The 21,005-nt window shown below is 34.7% G+C and overlaps 1 protein-coding gene across 1 annotated transcript in view; it reads right to left on the bottom strand.

Moving 5' to 3' along the window:
• LOC122109216 (serine/threonine-protein kinase TNNI3K) overlaps positions 1-21,005 on the bottom strand; it is a 276,701-nt gene that overhangs the window by 159,545 nt on the left and 96,151 nt on the right. Inside the window, exons 12-17 of the mRNA XM_042681475.1 lie at positions 5,606-5,692; positions 4,968-5,024; positions 3,970-4,062; positions 3,830-3,887; positions 3,510-3,704; positions 2,687-2,791 (exon numbers count right to left, since the gene is read on the bottom strand). Of these exons, the coding sequence (XP_042537409.1) occupies positions 2,687-2,791; positions 3,510-3,704; positions 3,830-3,887; positions 3,970-4,062; positions 4,968-5,024; positions 5,606-5,692 (595 nt within the window). The remainder of the gene's footprint in view (positions 1-2,686; positions 2,792-3,509; positions 3,705-3,829; positions 3,888-3,969; positions 4,063-4,967; positions 5,025-5,605; positions 5,693-21,005) is intronic.

Below are 21,005 nucleotides of genomic sequence, written 5' to 3' on the forward strand. Positions count from 1 at the left end.
TCCTGTTGTATAGCTGATGGCAGCAACTTGCACTTACAGCAAAGTATACCTTCGGTTGTCCTAGATTTAGAAAAGACTGAAAGTAATCAGTTATTTGCTTTAATACCACATGAAAAGATGATTAGTATGAGATAATAAAAAGTATCAGTTTGCATCATGCTAACTTATCCTTTAAGTCTGTTTCTTAAATATTGCAGTACAACGCAAGAAAAATGTTTATTGTTTCATAACAAACAAAAAATAATGAACAAACAAATGAATAAAACAAATGTTTGTTTTCAAAGAGAATTAAATAAAAGAACTAAATGTTATTTCTAAATAAATGACTTTTATTTGAAAACTACTAGATAAATATTGTCGTTTGACTATGGTATTATTTACTTCCAACATCTAAGATTTGGACATTCTTATATAGGAGTTAGTTCATTTTATCTCTCACATCGTTGATAGACATATCTTACTTTCATTTTCTACTCACCAGTAGTGAAATTCTGCTGTTCATTATTTCTGCCTAGAATACTATATTAAACGCTTTACCAGGTTCTTGATATTTCCTTTATATTAACTTTTTTCCAAGTGCTAGGTTATCTTTCCATAATGTACCTTCAAATATGTATTTTCCAGTTTGTATTCCTCAGTATTTCTGTCTTATGTATGGTATAACATCTAAATTACTTCAGTACAGTATGGAGAAATTTTTGAGTTGTTGCTCCATTTTCTAGCCTTATTTCATAATGATCTACTTCACACTATATATACTACATAAATTTATAAGTTTACACTAAATTTTTCATAATTTCTATATAGACCTTGACTTTCCAATTTCTTCTCTAAGCCTGGGAGCTTTCCTGACTTTATATACTCTTTCACACCCAAGTTTATATGTCATCTCTTTGTGGTGATATCTCTAAATTCCTTGGGAGTAATTAATAATTTTTTCTGAAATTCATAAAAAAAGATTTGCTGTATCTTTTATATAACTTGTTATCTCAAAATATATTTAGGTAATTATTTTTCTACATTAATAGAAAAAATGTGAAAGCTCCTGGAAAGTAGAGTTAAATAGAAGTATAATTTTGCAAATTACCATGTTTAGTTGAAAGACTAAACAGAGTAGAATTCCAAGTACCTGTTTAACAATTGACTGAATAATCTGTTATTATTTAGTAGCTTCAGGGTTGCAGAATTGGTGTAAAGAACAGTGTGCAGGATCTCTATGAACCTTATTGACAGTTATAGAATGAAAGTTACTAGTATGGAATAATCTGACTTATTTTATAAATTAGTTAGGTGGCTATTCAGCTAGTCTCCACAGCATGTTTGGGATTTCACACAGGTGATCCAGGGGTCTCCCTGGAGAAATGTGAAATGAACAGTTTTCTACTGATTTTAAATAAAACTTTGTTCAGAGAAACTTTTGCTGTTTAAGAAATTATAATTAAATTTTATTATTAAATTGTATTATATTATTAAATATACAGCATTTAATATATAATTATAATGCAGTTATATATTTATTATATATACAAATTAATATACAAGTATACATTTTATTTTAATTATTTATTTACCTGCAACTATGATAAATTATAACTGTAGTTTAGTCTAATATAGACTTTGAAAGATTACTAAGTGAAAACAACTGAAGACCTTTGATATTGGTACATGAATATAAGAGAAATCACAAAGTGTGACAAGGCATTTATTTGTTCCACTTCAATTTCATGGAGCACTTCGATTTTATATTTGTTTCAAATCTCTACTTCACAGGAAAACTAGGTAAATAACCTTTGATAGCTTGGCTGAATTTACTAATAAAAAAGTACAAATGATAACACAAAGTATTTCAGATAAGGTTTTCCTCTAATTCCTAACTTTGTATGGTGCCATTGACTTAATCCTTGATCTGACCTTATAGACCAGGAAGTTAGAGTCCTGTTCACTCAATGATAAGAATACAATATGAGAAATGTGCTGCTAGGTAGTTTTTGTCATTGTACAGACACTGATTACACAAACCTAGATGATCCAGATCTGTCACTAAATGCAGCCTCAGTACAATCATCAGATGAGGTAAACAGCTAGTGGTGGCCTAACATGTCATATTATATTACAGGAAATTTATTTTATAAACTAAAGGAATACAATTATAAATTAATGAGAAAAATATAATACATAAACAAATTAACATGGTTGTTAATTGTCATTATTAGTATTGTAGATTAAACAAAATAATATTTTATAAATTCATCTGACAGAATATAGTGGATTTGGTTAACATCAACCCTGCCACAAATCTGTAATTTGTTGTGCTACTGTACAATAGTTACAATTTTCCCAACCTTAGCCAGTTTCAGCCCCACTGTAGTTGCATGAAACCAAATGTCCACCCTTAAAAGAAACACTGTTATGCTGTGCATATAAACAGCTGGTGAATTTTAGATGCATCCATATCTTTCTGAAATTTTGTCATAGATTTGGAATATTCCAGAGAAGCAGGTAAGACAATATTTTATTTGTGTAAAGGACAAGTGCCAAACTTTGTATTGCCTGAGCATATTACCTGCTCCCTTACCCACAGTGTAGGAAGAAAAACCTTATCTTCAAGAAAGTTAAACTATATCTTTACTGACTCTGTCTTATACTCTTATTAGTTTGTACAATTTTAAATTCATTTAAAAAATACCTGTTCAAATCACGATGTATAATTGGTTGTGTCAGGTTGTGAAGGTACTCCATACCTTTGGCAACATCTACTGCAATAATCAATTTAGACTGCAAATCAAGAATCCTAAAATTAAAAATAGTTTTTATGGAGATGAAATACTCATAACCAACAATTCCATATCACTTAAAAGAAATTAAGTGGTTTATGTTATTATTCTGTGTAATTTAATTTTGTGCTTTATTAATTGTATATGAAGCTAAAAAGCCAACCAATCTTGAAAAAGTAGCTTTGGACATCACAGAATGAATGCTTAATTATAACTCAACATAGATACATAAGTATTTAAACATATTGAACTTGATTTTCTAATTTATTTGTAATATACTGAAATTCTTTGCACTAATGTAAAACTTAATTATTGAATGAAACCATTTAACATTTAATTATATAATATATGTCTGAGAAACTAATACAAATGAGGCTTGTCTAAGGTTATTCTTTTTTAAGACTTCCTTTCATAGAAACTGTGGTGCTTGATAATTATTTGTGACCTCACCTTTATCTACTTCATTGCTATGGCAAATTGAGTCTTATTTGAGCTTCATTTGTCAACTTTAGTTCTTTGAGATTTAATTCTTTTGAAGGTTGTTACATATTCTTCCATCTCATTAAGAAATTATCCAATTATTTGAAATATAATAATCAAGCATCAATTATTTATCCATACTTAAAGTTCCATGCTTGCTTAAACTTAAGATTCTTTAGAAGATGAAGATTCATCTAATCTGAGTGCCACAGACATGTTAGAAGTCCAAGAATAAACCACAACAAGAACCCATACCTCTTCTGCTCATGAAGAAGGGAGAACAGCGAACCTCCAGATATGTACTGAGTGACAATGGCAAACTGGCTGGGATCGTTCAAGCCAGCGCCCACAAACCGAATTACACAGGGATGATTGAGCTGGCAGAGAATGGACACCTCTCGGCAAAACATATCCACATCCGACTTGGAACAGTAGGTGTTGGCTCGATAACTAGAAATAATGGCAAGAGGAAATTTTCATCAACAGCTGGATCCAAACAGTGGGCTGATGTTTTTCTACACAGTTCTAGAATCCACAGTTCTATGTGGATTCTAAACTTTTTGTTGTCTACTTACCGTTTTATAGCCACTATTTTATTTCTGCAGCGTCCTTTATATACTTTCCCAAAAGAACCTAAAGTTGTTTAAGGGAAATAAGTAAGCACAATTGTCTTGAATTCATTAAACTAAAGCAGACTTACATTTTCATAGGTTACCTGAGCCAATAATCTCATGGAACTCAATTTCTGACAGCTGAAGATGGAAATGTGAAGGCAGTCCAGCCCTGAGGAGGAGGACATCTGCCTTCTCTGAAAACAGGAATTGTCATATTAAATATTGAGTTAAGCACACATGGATGCATATACTCACATGTATATGTCTACTTTACAGAAAACATCATTCTCTAGTAACATTTATTTTCCAATTGGGATTGACTAATTAACATCATTAAAAATTATATGATCTCTGTACCCTTGGCATTAAAACTGACACGGTTTTCTGTTTCAGTTGCTCAGCCTTTGTTATCAAGGGTATGAGATTGTGTCCCTCTGCACATCAACCAGCTTGCCTGAATGGCATACAATGCTGGAGTGTAGTTTATACCACACGAAGATAAGGGCTAAGTGAAGTGTCTATGGGATATGAACCTCTATGGGATGACAACTAAATGACAGGAAATAAACACAAGAATCATCCTGAGGAAATACTCAAAACAACAACAACAAAATCCTTAAAAAATAGAAACTTCAAAGTCCCAATAGTTGCATCTAAATTTGACAGAAATTATATTTTTTTGCAAGTCCAGTGTGAATTTCAGCATGTAACATAAATTCAAAAAATGTTCCCAAATGATACTTGAGATTTGAGGGAAAATAATTTTTAAAACCTTTTCTATGGCAAACCTATTCCCAATTCCTCCAAAGGAAATATGAATATTTATCATTTATAATTTATTTTAAAATATGACTATCTGAATGGCATTATGAGAATTTTATTTTTCTTTAGTACTCCTCAAAATGTTAGTGTTTTTATGTCTTAATAAAAGAAAAAGACAAAAAGCATAAGATTAATATAAGGACAGTCTGCTGGTAATATTATTTATAATTGTAAAGTAGCCAGCATTCATAATAAGAAAGACAAAAAGGAAATTTATCATAGTTACACAATAATTATCCTTAGTAATAAAATACTACAATCATCCATTCAGAAATACCTTTTGTCATGTTTTTAATCTTTCCCAAGGGGGATGGAACAGACACATAGGAGCCATCTAGAAATGGAATTGTACAACACAGTTAAAAGTAGCAATGATTTTTTTTCTACTTAAAAACCCAACCTTATAAAAAGAAGCAAGTGATGAAATCAAGGAAAACCAAAGTATATAGCTCTAATCTTTCTCTGGGTACTGAGACCATTCTACAAACATTTATCTAGAAAGTACATGAAAATTTGTTTTAAAATCCCATGTGTAGCAGATTCCAGCATATTTAATATGTGTCTGGCTATGTGTATTCTCTGTCCTGCCTTAATTGATTACAGTACTGAAATGGAAAGTGATTGTTATCAACTTGCCAAGGATTTTCTAGTCTTAAATAATCCTCATGCCTATTCAGCCCAGGAAAAGTCTAAGTTGAAGGAATGTCAGATCTTTCATTTAGTAAAGAGTCTAAATAGGAGCTTTTTAATGTTCAGCTTTGCCCAGATATAGATTTTCTGAAAATAAGGCTAAATCTGCCTCCCTTTCTCCAAAATGACAGTCACAGCAATATGGGTTTATCTTTAGATACAATATTGCCTAGTAATGAAATAGGAATTAAACTTTAAAAAGTATATCTTAATGGTGAGGGGTACCTCCTCCAGGCTGAGAATATTCATTACAAAGCAATTCATCCTGGGGTCTCTTATAAAGCTTCAGAAGTGTGACGATGGCATCATGTCCTTCATAAAAAGAAAAAAAGAGCAAAAATATTAATTTTAGCTTCATTCATTCAATAAACCCCCCAATAGAAAAAAAAGATTTGTGGAAGAAAATATCTTGAGGTATTGCATTAATAATGTAGCTCTTTCATTTATTCATAATAAAACACTTTATTAAGAATTGACCATTTGTGATATCCTACAAGACTATCACTGGTGGAATGAACACGGTTACATCTCACTTTTAAACATCTTACAATGTGCTTGAACAATTACAAGAAGTAATAGTAAGGATTTCTAAACAAAGAAATATCAAGTGCTATGAAAGCACATAATTACAGTATGACTAAAAGGATGAGATGCACACGTAGTAACCAGGAAAGAGATGAATTTGCTGTTACTAAGCAATACAAACTTTTGGCAATTGTATAATATAGCAGTATGATAAGTTACATTGGTTTCTATGGGGGAGATATTGGTCACATTGTACCATCTTTCACAGTGACTTCTGTTGTTGGTAATGCTGCTCACCTAGGCTCATATTTCCCTGTACATCTTGTGTGACTCTATGACATGTTTGTCATCAAAGGAATAAGCAAAAGCAATGCCATGTTCAAATCTGAGCTGCAGCAAATCAGGATAAGCTTCTCTCCTCTCACCTAATAACCAGATGCACAGAATTCTGAAAGCCAGCCATGGCCAGAATTGCTCATGTTAGAAAGTTATATGACTAAAAATACACTTCTATTTTATAACAATGCCAAAATTTTGTGTGTATTATTTGTAGTAGGAATTATGTTATTGTCATTGTTTGTTATTTGTTATTGTTATTGTTCCTTTGAGTAAGCCACTGATTTTTTTAAAATATTTTTGATAGAAATAAATTGATAATATTTTGTACTTTCACCTTGAATACAAACTAGTGAAGCTAATTTCTGTAGGAGGAAAGGCCTACCAATGCAATAGTATCCATTGTAAAAACAAATGGCAAATTTAGGAACTAAGAAAAACATCAATGCCTGTCCCTCACAAAAGACCATTAGGTCACATTCATTCAACATATGCTTATCTAATGTTGAGAGTATAAGCTGGTCTATAGTGCTTGCGTTATCAAGTTATCCCTTCAAAACTTCATATGTGGTCAGCAGTCTGGAGGTTCTTCAAAATACCTAAACCTAGATCTTCCCTACAAAGCAGTCATACCACTCCTGGGTATCTACCCAAAACACAAAGCCAAGATTCAGTAAAGAAACTTACACATCCTTATTCGTTGCTGCACTATTCACAACAGCTAAGTTGCAGAAACAGCCCAGATGCCCTACTGGTCTGAAAATGTGGTACCTAAACACAATGGAATTTTACACAGCCATTAGGAAGAATGAGATTATGTCATTTGCAGGGAAATGGATGGATCTAGAACAAATTATGTTAAGTGGAACAAGCTAAGCTCAGAGACAAATGATGCATGTTTCTCTCATATGTAGAAGCTAGATCTAAAGTGCACTGAGACATGATACAGGACTCTAGGCATCTCCACAAAGTGAGACCTGCTGTTAAGGGAGGAACACAAAGGGCAATAATTATGAACATCTGATGACATAAAATAATATTTTTTTCAAAATGAACTCCAGGAAATGGAAAGAAGAGGGATTTTTTCCTTTGTTGCTGCTTTTGTTTCCTTTTGGTCTTCTTTGTTCATTTGTCTGTCCTTGGGAGGATAAGAAAGGGCACAGAAATGGTGGGACAAAGAGGAAACAAATGCAACAGGGTACTCACTGGACTCTAGGTTGAAAATGAACTATAGGACCTGTGGGTGGGGATGGGATGAAAAAACTGGGAAAGAGTGAGGGGTGACATTGCACAAAAAAGGTACTCTTTACCTGACTTAAGTATTTGTAATTCTTTGTACATCAAAGAGTTAAAAAAATTAAAAGGAAAAACAAAAATTCAAATGTTTGTAAAATCATAAGGTGGAAAAATATATTAACTGGCAATAAAAGTGTTTTCAAAAGTAATATCTCAATAGTGGATTCTTTAAGAAACAAAAATGTGAGTCATTGATAAAAACTAGTAGCAAAATCTTATATGTTAATTATATTGTTATTAACAAGTGCTGTTTTCTTCTTTTTAGATTTGTATTTCTAGCTATCTAGTATTTATATAGATATCTTGATATCTAAATAGGAATCATAGATATCTCCTTTTCTCAAATCATAACTATAGGTTCTGATGAACCAATGGAGGTCAGTTCTCACTACCGCTGTTTGTTTGGATTCTTATATGATCATAATCAGAGAAACTCTAAACACCATGACATTAGCCACCTATATTCCCTATCTTGTAGCCCCATCCCTACAGCCAACTGCAAATGCTAAAGGAGATAGACCAGTAGGCAGAGATATCAGATGATGTAAAAGTCCTAAGAGCAAATATGACAGGAAAGGAGAAAACTCTAGTATATGTGGGCCTCAGCACATGAGGATGAGAGGGGGAATGACTTGGTTGGAAAGGTAGAGGAGTGAGCATGGAGCTTCTCAAATGTGTTGGTGTGAGTATACAATACTTAGAACACAAGTTTCAAACACATTCCTGTACCCTACTCCCTGAGATTCTAATAGAAAAGTTCTGCAGTAGAACCTAACTGCAAGGTCCTTGATGCTAATAAGCAGCCCATATTTCAAGTCCTATTGATATAGAACTCTACAGTAAGTAACCTAGATTTTAGGTAGGATAGGGAGCTATACATGTTGAGGGATGATTTTTGTTTAAAATTTAATATATTAGAAATGATGAGACAGGATGATTGTAAATACTAAGTAAAACAACATTGTTGCTTTAAATTTTTATTTTAAAGGTGGAATGCAGAGGGGTTACAGGCAATGAGTTCATTTCTTTTTGAACACTTCTTCCCTTATTTTCTCCCACATTTTCCCTCGTGAGTCCCTGGCCCCCATTAGTTGTATAGTTCATTTTCAACACGGTGTCTAGTAAGTATCATTGCTGAATTAGTTCACCCTTTGCCCACCTTTTCTGTGCTTCCCCTTAACCTTCCCCCAAACACACAAACTTACATACAAGAAAAAAGTACAGAAATAAAAAGCACTGACAAAAAAGAAGAAAAAACAAAACACAAAAATAAATTAAAAGGGACTGTAAACATTCACACAGTGAGATAAAAGGAGGACATTCTTAGGAGAGGATCATAAAGGCTCAATAGCTATGTGCACATGATCATAGAAAACAATGTTTATTGATATGAACACAATATGTCTTATAAATCTAATACATTTGGGTACTTTTACTTTTCCACACCCAAAATTGGGTGTGGGAAAATCTTTTCAATCTTTAAAGAATCTTCTAAATACAGTCTATCCATTTTCTAGTGGTACTTTTGTTAATAACTGACAACTTAGTGCTTTAAACAATGCATGTAACTTTATCTTCTTACAGTTCTGAAGGTTGTAAGTGCAAAATAATTCTGTCTGAGCTAAAACATCAAGGTGTCAGCAGGACTCATTTTCTTTCTAGAAGCTCAAGGAGATACCCAGTTTCCTTGAGTTTTTTGACATTTAGAGGTCACCTATATTCTTTTTCTTGTAGCCCATTTTCTACAGTCCTAAAGCCAGCCTGTTAGCTTAGTCCTCTGATATCACTGTGACCTCGACTGCTGCCTCCTTTTTTCTTGTTCTTATTTAAAAAGTCCTGTCACTGTAGTGTGATCGAGTGGGTTAAACCAGAATAATCTCTCTCTTTTTAAAAATCAGCTAATTATCACCCTTATTTCCCCTTTGCCATGCAAGGCAGCACATTCATAGGTTCCAGGAATAAACAGGTCCTGGGTAACTTTGGCAAGTGTGTGTGAGGGTGGGGGTGATTACTCGGCCTAGCATACTTTTAATGACTATTTCACTGTGCCTGACTTGAATGTTGCGCTGCTTTTGGTGGATGTCTCCCTTTCAACCTCTGGTAGCTATCTTAACCTCAGGATAGAAGTAGTAACACCAACAAAAAGAAAAAAAATACCCCATCAGAATTAAAGTAACACTTTACCTCACTAGCTTTCTTTGCCCTGATGTACTCTGTCTGACTCCACCACCCTCTAGGGCTTTGAAATCCTTCTTTTAGTTAAATTGGCCTTCTGTGCTTGGAGCCAGAAAAAGAAAGAAAGACAAAACAGCAACAAAAACAAACCTTTTTTCCCTTCTTACTTCTGTTTTATCTAGGAAAGTCACATTCCATAGAACAAACCAAAACTCAAACTCCTAGCATTTACCCGAGCACATCAGAGCTTAATTTACAAAGCTCACCTTCTGGCCCATATCAACCCCTCTGTCAAACTGGCTGACAGGGAAGAAGTCCTCGCATTCTCCCCAGTGAGCAGAAAGCTGCATCCCTGGTCCTGAAAGCCTGTGTGAGTCAGTGATCACACCCACGGTGTTACCTTTCATTTCAACAGCTCTCTTGGCTCCACTTGCTCTGAACAGTTTTAATTTCAGACAGCACAGTGGCACAATTTGCTGGCATGTTCTTTGGGATGCTTTTCATCAAGAGCCTAATGAGTGCCTGGGCTCTGGCTGGTGATAAGCATGAGGCTGCCAGAAAAATGCCAAGCAGCTCCCACCGTGCTCTGCAAGGCGTTTCTGCCTGATTTGCAACCTCCTGCTAGCAGTGGGTTAGGACACCCATGTGTGGGAAATGCTCCCCAACTAGAACTGCTTGGACCAGGCGCTAACATGTACACAAAGGCATCAGAAAACCACTGTGGCTCAAATCTGCAACACTCAGCCACAAGGAGTTAAAACTACCTTATGGAGCTCAATAAATGGACTTGTGAAGCCAAACTCCTGATAATGGATACACTCAGATAATCAAGGCACACTAATGGAACACATCCAGAGATAATCAAACTTCCACTAATTAAATGAAATGTTTTCCTATGTCTAAGAATTTACTATCTAACATCCAAGTATTTTACCCAAATAGGAGAGTGCTCTGTTATTAGCCTAATGCAGTTATTATAATGACTTGCACTTTCACAGTATTATTGCTGGTGCACCTGACAGTTTTGCGATTCCCTTGCAGTTTGAAGGCTTTTCATTTTCTGTTCCCCTGTGCTCCCTTTTACTTGTCTTCTTTTCTTGCTGACATGCAGAAGACTTCACCCCCCTCCACTTAAACCTCTTAACTTTAATTTTGCTGAAAATTATTTCAAAAGCAAAGTTTTCAAGATAAGCTAATCCAAAAAGATGTTACAGAGGCAGTTTAGTACTACACTATGATCATGTATACAAGTCTTCATAATTATGTAAGTAGAAGTAGAATTTCTTTCTTTCTTTCTTCCTTTCTTTCTTCCTTTCTTTCTTTCTTTCTTTCTTTCTTTCTTTCTTTCTTTCTTTCTTTCTTTCTTTCTTTCTTTCTTTCTTTCTTGCTTGCATGCTTGCTTGCTTGCTTGCATGCTTGCTTGCTTGCATGCTTGCTTTCTTGCTTGCTTGCTTGCTTTTCTTCAATAAGGTTTTTTTATTGCGAAAATACCGTACAGAGTTACAATTACATGAGCAAGGTAATGAGTACATTTCTTATCAAGCATTGTTGCCTCCTCCTTTGTTTCCCCTTCCCATCCTTGCCCTCCCATCTCCACGACTACACTCTCCCTACTCCCCCCTCCCTGCAACACTGCGAAAGTTGTAAAGTTCGTTTTTCAACATAGCACCTTGTACATCTCATTGTGGCAATGGGTCCACCTGTATCCCTATTTAAACAATTTGTTTTTTCCCTTCCCCTCCACAAATTATACCAACATCAAATACAGTGAAAACAGGGGTTATACCATGGAAGAGGGACATACAAAGCAACAAAACAATAACTTTATAAATATGTTAGAAACAATAGTAAGCAAGAAAAAAACCACTGTGTCCTTATCTTGGGATTCATTTCATCTAACATCAACTTACCTGATCTTTCTGCTTGTCTCAGACATATACTAGTTATTGCAAATAAGGGAAACCATGGGACCTATGTTCCTTTGGGCCTGGCTTACTTCACGTAATATAATTTTTTCCAAGTCTTTCCATTTCCTAACAAATGGATCAATGTCATTCTTTCTGATGGAGTCATAGAACTCCATTGTGTGTGTGTGTGTGTGTGAATGTATATATATATATATATATATATATATATATATATATATATATATATATATATATATACCACATTTTCTTGATCCATTCACTACTGAGGGGCATCTGGTTTGGATCCAATCAATCTTTCTTTCTTTCCTTCCTTCCTTCTTTCCTTCCTTCCTTTCTTCCTTCCTCCATTCCTTCCTCCCTCTCTCCCTTCCATTCTCCCTCCCATTCTTCTTCCCATCCTTCCTCCCTCCCTTCCTTCCTTTTTTTGTGCTGGTACTGGAGCTTGAATTCAGGGCTTGAAGTTCTCATTCAGTTTTTCACTCATGGCTGGTGCTCTACCATTTGAGTACTACTTCTAGTTCCAGCTTTTTAACTGGTAATAGGAAATAGAGTCTCATGCATTGGGCTTCAGAGAAGTACAATTATTATTTTCCCATAAAGTTTTTTCTCCATTTTCATCATTTCAACTTAGAAACAACAATTCCGATTTTCTTCACTTGCTATAGGGATTATTATAAGACCTAGATCTGGAGATTGGTGGTAACTAATATCAATTCTAAGACCTCCTTGATTTTGTGACTCAGAGGCTCTTTGTGTCCAAGATTAATAACAAAGAAATTTGGTCTTTATTATAGAAGCCATATCATTCTATCTTAGCTCAGACGAACCAAATATCCAAATTATTGCAGGAAGACCCTAAGCCTGTTTAATAATAAACTCAAAGAAGCCAAATTTCACAGTAATGATATATTTGAGACCTTTGGTTTGGTATATTGATTTCTTATTATTTTGAAAACTCACTTTCCAGAAGCACTGAAAAGCGGAATCAGAGAGTGACAATTGTTGTTTGCCTTTATCTGGCTCATCTTCCACCTGACCGTCCTTGCTCCATACATGCTCAATTAGATTAGTGGTAACCAAAATTCGTGACTTGCTACACCTTCTCCTGACTTAAATCTGTAAAGTGTCTTAACTTTATGTAACAGAGGGGAGGCTCAAATGCTCTTTGACCCATTATTCCTGTTCAGTAATCACCAAGGCCAAACAAAATACCATCAGTTGCTCACCCTGAGACAAAAATTGACAAGTACAAATGCTTTTGCCAGGAGAACATTACAAAAACAAAAAAACAGAAACAAAAAACCACATCACTTTGCTATCTTTCTTTACTTCTCTCTCTCCCAGTCTACTTTCTTTTCCTCTTTCTTTTCTTTCTTTAAATATTTATTGTGAACCTATCAGAAGCTAGGTCAAATAACTTCTTCCTAAAGAAAACTTCCTAATTACTCCATCATAGATAGTGTCCTGAAATATATAATTCATTATTGTACTTTTATTTATTTAGTTTTTTGTCAGTCGTGGGGCTTGAACTCTGGGCCTGGGCGCTGTCCCTGTGCTCTTCAGCTCAAGGCGAGCGCTCTACCACTTGAGCCACAGCACCACTTCCTGCAAGTTTATTTATATCACTTCTTGTTATAGTTCCTATTAGTCCTTTTATTTTAGCCTATCTCTTTCTAAAAGCAATGTGAATTTTCTATAACCAGTGAGATAATACCTATCATGTTCCTGATTTATCTCAGTTCCTAGTATAATATTTTTGTTGAATGAATGAATCATAGTAGGTATTAAATAGAGAGTATTGAAATGAAAATACATTGGAAGCTAGCTAATCAAAATGACCCATTGCAACAATTATACTCACAAGACACTATGTTGGAAATGAACATTACAACTTCTGTTGGGGGAAGAGGGAATGAGGTGTGGGAGGAAAGGGATAGTAGGAAAAAATAAAGGAGGGAATAATAATGTTTGACAAGAAATCTACTCATTACCTTACTCATGTAACCATAACCCCTCTGTATAGCATCTTTACAATAAAATAAAATTTTAAACAAAGAAAAAAATACATATTAATTCAAATCTTATTTAGCCAAGCTCTAAAAAGAAAAGCTAGATTGTACTGTGAATATAATGGTGATCTCTTACAATAAATATGGAGGGTTAGGAGGGAGTTCTTTGAGGAATTGTTTATTAAGCTGAGCTTGAAAAATGAGGATGGATTGGTTCAGCAAAAAGGAAGGTGAAAATCTTTCCATGGAAGTGAAAGGTGAGCATTCCAGTGAATAGAGAAACTTCAGGGCATTAACAAAATTCTTCTGCTCATTAATACGAATATTAAAGTTTTATAGTTAATAATGGTATGCTATCAACCAACTTAGAGAGACAACAGAACAACAATATTATTTTTAAGGACATCTATTCACCATGTCATTTAATGGAGTATGGAGGAGACTGTTATGTCTAAACTGCTTCCTTATTCTTTGTCTATTTCATTTTAACAGGCATGGATAGAACTCCTATTAGTAGTCATTCATTTGATTTAAGTTTTTTTAGAAAACAAAGATTAATGCCCTCAAGGCTTGTTCTGTAAAAGTACATAGTTTGGTAGAGAATAGAGTGTTTGTTTTATGATGAGGTAGTAACCATCAAGATAAGAAGGTGCACAAGATTCAATAAAACAGAGAGAATGTGTGTGATAAGTTAGAATGTCAAATAGGATTTTCTGTAGAAATGATAAAATAAATCTAATGTGGAAGGTTACGTGGAAATAAAAAATTTAAAGAGTAAAAATTTAGGTGGGAAGGAAAAGGATATAGAAGCAGAGGACTGGACAAGGAGAGGCTCTGTGCAGGGACAAAGAGTTTTTTTTAGTCATTATTATTGCTGTCAGATTAGTTGATATTTCAACAGATAGTAATTGTATAGACTGGTGGGTAAATGTTTAGAAAAATCATGGCATAGTGACTCCTAAGTGAACCCTGGTGATATGATCATGTGTGTGGCATGTATTTGGCACTAATGAGACAAGAGTGGCTGTCCACAAAGTATGAGAAGTAGGAAGTGCATGGGGGTGGAAGTTTTAAATTGCTGATAATAACATTGAGATTTCCTGATAAGGGGTGTCTGTCATTTCAGGGTTTTAGCTGGTGGATGATATGACCTTATTTGTACTTGGATACAGATTACAGTTGGATAAATGGGTGCAAAAGTTACGGATGATAAACGAAATGAGTTGTTAGGCTAAAAATGAATCACAGGAAAGCTAATAGGGGCTTGAACTAAAAGAGTAGTAGTACAATAAAGGAAGAAAGATTGAAAATATATTTATAAAATGAAGTCAAGTCAATGCTGAGTTTGAATTGATACAAGTATGTGGTAAATGGCCCTGAGAGCTGGAGGAGAAAAAAGTAATTAAACATCATTCCAAATTTCTGATTTAGGTGATGGAATAAATAAATAATAAATAAGTAATAAAAGTAAGTGAGGTATGCACACATGAAATAAATCTTTGTGCACAAAACTTCTGAAGTTCAATGGTGGATTGTACACATTCCTTAGATAGCCAAGTAAATGAATCTGTCAGTGGGTAGATGTGGTGGTTTGAAAACTTTACTGCAGATTCTGAAGTTCCTCCTGCATTTTAATCTCTGTTGTAGTCTGGTTGTAGTAAAGAGGCTGGCAAATTTGTGCTTAAAGCTTACAATAAAATATTGTTTTATGTATCAGGCTTTAAGTATGCATATTAAAAATAAGGATTTTAATTATTTTCATATATTTTGAATAGTGATTTTCAAAACCTCTTTGAATTTATTTCAGCCTTGAGATTTTAAAATTAGTGTAACTTGAGCTATAACTAAGAATATAACTAATATATACTACTAATATATATATATATATATATATATATATGTAACTAATATAACAGAACAACACATGCTTTTCTGCATGCTTGTTTTGTCCAGTGGTATTGGGCAAGGGTAGAAAATCAGTGTTAATGGATTTTAAATGATGCTCATCATTGTAGCATTATCAGTATTCTCATTGCGCACTATAGCATATTTCAATTAGAAAAGACCATACATAGGATTTGGTAGTTATGTGGGTGCAGCTAAAACTTTGCTTTGTACTTAACAATATTAGCCATCACCATTATAATTCACTATCTGTCATGATTTAAGCATTTACTTTATCCTAACCCTAATCAGAATTTTGTAAAATGGCTGTTAATATCCTCATTTTAAATTTGAGATTGAAGACTGATAGAGGTTAAATAACTTGCTCAAGGTCATTAAATATTAAGGATGGGCTTATATCAGTTTGATTTTAGAGTATGTGGTAAAAACTTCAACTCTGAAGTAAAATAGGCTTTTGCTGATGCCAGCACTCTACTAACTCTTCTATGTGTCTTGTTAAACTGTGTCTTACGAGGTCTTAGTCTCAAACCCTTTGTAATAGCAAGAGAACAGCAACTTAAAAGGTTATATTTATAAATGGCTTATATATATACACATATAATAATACTAATGAATGTAATTTACCTATTTCAAGTATTTGAGATTTTTGTTATGTTTTGTTTGTTTCTGTCGGTCGTGGGGCTTGATCACTGGGCCTGGGCGCTGTCCCTGGGTTCTTCAGCTCAAAGTGAGAGCTCTACCAACTGAGCCACAGTGCCACTTCCGGTTTTCTAGTGGTTTATTGGAGATAAGAGTCTCACGGACTTTCCAGCCTGGGCTGGCTTTGAACCCTGAACCTCAGATCTCAGCCTCTTGAGTAGCTAGGATTACAGACATGAGCCACGGGTGCCCGGCATATTTGAGTTCTTATTGCAGTTCAAAAACTGTTTTTGAATTGTCTTTATGAAATAATAAAATCAATTCAAATACTAGTTGGTGTTGTTTTATTTACTAATATTTAAGAGACAATAAGTAAATATGTGGAAATCACTTTGGTGAAGTAAACCAGGCTCAGAGAAACAAACAGTGCATGGTTTTTCTCCTATGTGGAAGCTAGATCTAAAGCACAAACATACGTAATAATATATATAAGGTCCTATGCATACACACACAAACAAGCTGACTACAGCATGGCTTACTTAAGGGAGAAATACAAAGTTGTAACTCCTCTGAACAATGAATGTACTATTCATCAAAATAAATGCCAGAGAGTGGGAACATGTGTTGGTGGGGAGTGTTCAGGAGGGGAGCACATGAATGCAGACAGGAAGGGTGAAGTAAATGCAGTCATTATATTCAATATACATTATAAAAAACTGAATTATGTAGTTTGAAGGTAAGGATGGAAGGGGGAAAATGGGGAAGAATGAAAGAAGCGGTGACATTGTCCAAAAAGCATTGTACTCTTAATCTGATTTATGAAATTATAATCTCTTTGTACAACTACATAATAATAAAGTTTTACAGAATCACTTATGGACTTTGACATATTTTCTAAATGTTTGGCTAAATACTTTCTCAAGTCTCAATACATTATAGCACTCTAAACTACCTGACTAAACACCAAATATGTAAGAATTTAATATTGAAGTGGCCTGAGAATTTATGATTTGGTGATAAAATTCACCAAATGATTTAATGAATCTACCTTTTCTTACTACTATTTTTCCCCTGCCTTCATCTCTCAGTTATTTTTTACTAGCTAAAAATAGTAGAAATTCATGACTATAAGATTTCATTACTTTTGGAGAATATACTATAGTACATTTACCATAAATAATTCACGCCATACTATACTTGTCAAAAAGAATGAACAAAGTGTATATCATGGTACAGGAACCTTGCTTTTTATTGTTTTTGCTCACTTACTCACTAATTCTCCAACTCCAGCTCCCTGTCACTGTGAATTAGAGTGCTTCGGATGTATACAAATATTGTATTCTGGGTAATTAGATATCAGGATAGAAGCCTCTGCAAATTATGTTAACTGATGTCAGAGCTGAAGCAAATAAGAAGTTTTTAGCTCTGTTTTGAGTTTGGGTTATTTTCTGACCCTAAACAGCCTGACACAAAGGAGTGCTTTTCTTTGTCAAAGGCAGTCTTTTCAACTCGAACTGCCAGACACTCTATTGAGCTGTGTTCAATTCTAATTGGCTGAGATCTTTTCAATTCGACAGTTTCATCTTTAATGCAATGGATGTAAGATTATGTGTAGATATTTTCAATGGGTTTTCCATACTGATGATTAGGGTTGTGGGATTTGAACATAAGCAGGCCACTGGCTATTTCTTCTGGACAATTTAAATTGATTCATGCAAGTCCTTTTTACCCTAGGGAAAAGGCAGATAAGCTGTCACTACATTTTCAGATGGAATAGTAGAAGAGAAGAAGGGAGACACTCAGGGAAGAGAAGCACTCTAAATGCTATAAAATTGGAGCTGGAAGCAGTCTAGCAGAGCAATTTTAATATGGAACCAGTGGGCTTAGCGTAGGATCGAGGTCACCAGAGAAAGTGCCAAGGTTGATTTTGATCTCTTTAAGTTAAAAGGACTGGGTAGCTAGAAAACATTCATCATATCTTATTCCATGGGAATCTGTGTGTCCAAATCCTTTAACCCTTCATTAAGGCCTCCAAGAAGAGAGTCGGTAAGTTTTCCAGAATGCTACAGCACCTTTGCATATATTCTATTCAAATAGGAGAATGAAGATTAGCTAAAATTTATTCTGAGATAGATATAAAAATTGTTTTTAAGAATCTTTTAGAAACAAGTACTTTTGAGAAAAATTCCACAGTTTCCTGTTAATAGAATAGTTTAGGATGAGTTATTCATGTAGCCATACTGGGGTTTAAACTCAGGGTCTTGAGTATCTACAACCTGAACCACATGATTAGCACATCTTGTCTTATTTATTTTTCACGAGGGACCTAGTACTTTTGCCTGATGCTAGCCTGGACTTCAACTGTCCTACCTTTAGGGCCAACAGCCCATCCCCATTGCTAGGTTGGCAGGCACGTGTCTTAATGTCCCGCTCATTTTGTTGAGATAGGGTTTCCTTAAATTTTGGGGAGGGGGCCTAGGCTTGAGCCACAGTCTTCTTCATCCACCCATCCAGGCTAGCTATGATTACAAGTGTGAGCCATTTTAGCTGGATTGTATGGGCTACTTAATTTGAGCATATCCCAATGTACTTTCATGTAGACAGACTCTCCTAGTACAACTTACCTCTAGCTTCTCATCTAGTTTCCTTCTTTTAGGACAGGATAGGTTACATGAGAAACCAGGGAGCCATCGTTCTGGTACCATCTCTGTTTCTAGAGAAGGAGTTTTACTGCTTTCTCAACTCCATCTCCAAGTTATTCAAATTTTTACTATTCCATGTCAATTAACTTGTTGGCTCTTTTACCAAGGAAGAAAGAGAAGCCCTTCTTTATTTAAACAAAATAAACTCTGCGCTGTTGACAGTATTAACAAGGGCATTTTAGTCCTCTCTAAACCCATGAAAACAATGAAATATTTCTACAGCAAGACAAAATAGCAACCATTTTCATTTTGTTGGTTTGACTTGTTTTGCCCTAGAACATAGGCAAAACATCCATCTCACTCCTGGATACTAACAATCAGTTTGTTAACATTCATAGTAATTATGAATCCAACACCGGTGCCTGACATATTAGTTGAACAAATAAGGGTGACAAATATGGCATATGTTGCAGAGATCAGTGGGCAAGTCCTCTAAGCTAAGGGAATTTTCCAGGAAATCTTAGGCATTTACACACTGATTCAATATTTTGTAAGGTTTGAAATTCTACTAATACACAGAAACACACACAAAAAGTAAGGCTAGTTTTCAACTATCACTCTCAATCACTTAAAAACAAACAAAGGCAATCCCTGTGAAGAGACAGCTGCAATAGCAATTTCTGAGCTGCCTTCCAGGAGACTAATACTTTGTAAACAGTCTTACTCTGAAGCTCAGATTTTTTAAGAGATACTATCTGGAATCAGTGGAATAAATGCAATATATTATGGAAATATAAAAAAAGCCTTACTGTTAAGACTTCCCAAAAATTTGGAATATTCAAAATTTGCAAACTGACACTTACAAATGGAGTTATCTAGAATTTTTTTAAAGTCTGAAATTCTATATATCTAACAGAAAGCCTTTGTACCAAACAGAATTTCTATACCCTTCAAAAGATATGTACAGTTCACAGATATGAGACTATTTATCGCGCAGTGTTTTCATAGCCATAAAGTGAAAATTATCCAAATGTCCATAAATAGTAGAATGAAAAGTGTTATAGTCAAAAAACATGAAAGTCTACAACTATAAGTATAAAAATGCACAACTACTTGCAACTAGGTGGATGAGTCTCACAAATTGGTGGCCGAAAGATGCAAGGCACAAAGTAGTACTTGCTATAGAATTCCAGTTATATAAAGTACTGAGAGAGAAAAACCCATGCCAGAAGCCAATGGTATCCTCTTTGAGAGAGAAATTGGAAGAGATTGTAATTGGGACTTCCAGGTTGCTGTCTGATCATGTTTAGTTTCATCATCAGGATACTGGGTAGGTTCAGTTGGGAAAAAGACTTGTACTCATTTGGTATGTGTCAAAAGTGGTTGTTATTATTTTACTTACATTTGCTGTTTTATTTTTCTTATTTTCTTTTTTAACACCAGTGTTAGGACTTGAACTGAGCTTTGTCACTCAAGGCTAGGACTCTACCACAGTTCTGGCCTGACTTTTCTTTCTCTCTCTCTCCCTCTTTCTCTCTCTCTCTTTCTCTCTCTCTCCTTCCTTCTTCCCTCCCTTCCTTCCTTCCTTCCTTCCTTCCTTCTTTCCTTTATTCCTTCTTTTATTTCATTTTTTTGCTGGTGAATTGGAGATAAAGAGTTTCATGGATTTTCTTTCCTGGGCTAGCTTTGACTGAAATCTTCAGCTCTCAGCCTCCTGAATAGCTAGGATTGCAGGTGTGAGCCACCCAGCATCTGGTTTATTCTCTGTTTTTAAAAAATAATTCCTCTCACTTTTTCCACTAGGAGTGATCAGACAGGTTTTTCCTCTTTGTCTATATGCTTGTAATAGCTCCATCTCTCTCCTTACTGTGATTGACTTTCATCTACTACTTCACTCATAAAATCTTTTATATTAGCATTGTAGAGAGAAATCTTAGTTTAGTAATTACAGTTTTCAGTATGGTTTCACAGGATTCTAGCATTAACCAAAGGAAAGCTTCATTTCCTTATATGTTTTAAACTTCCTAAAAGAAAAGGGCAGTCATCAAGAGTTAACAATTACATGTTTCCTAAAAGTCTGAGTGTGCAACAATAGAGGTCAACTTAAAACTGCTTTTGCTGGGTCCAGGAATTAACCAAAATAACCATAAAAGCTAAGCACCTAGTTTTC

The sequence above is a fragment of the Dipodomys spectabilis genome, unplaced genomic scaffold (assembly GCF_019054845.1).
Source record: "Dipodomys spectabilis isolate Male_0828 unplaced genomic scaffold, ASM1905484v1 ptg000002l, whole genome shotgun sequence".
Taxonomy (NCBI): Eukaryota; Metazoa; Chordata; class Mammalia; order Rodentia; family Heteromyidae; genus Dipodomys; species Dipodomys spectabilis.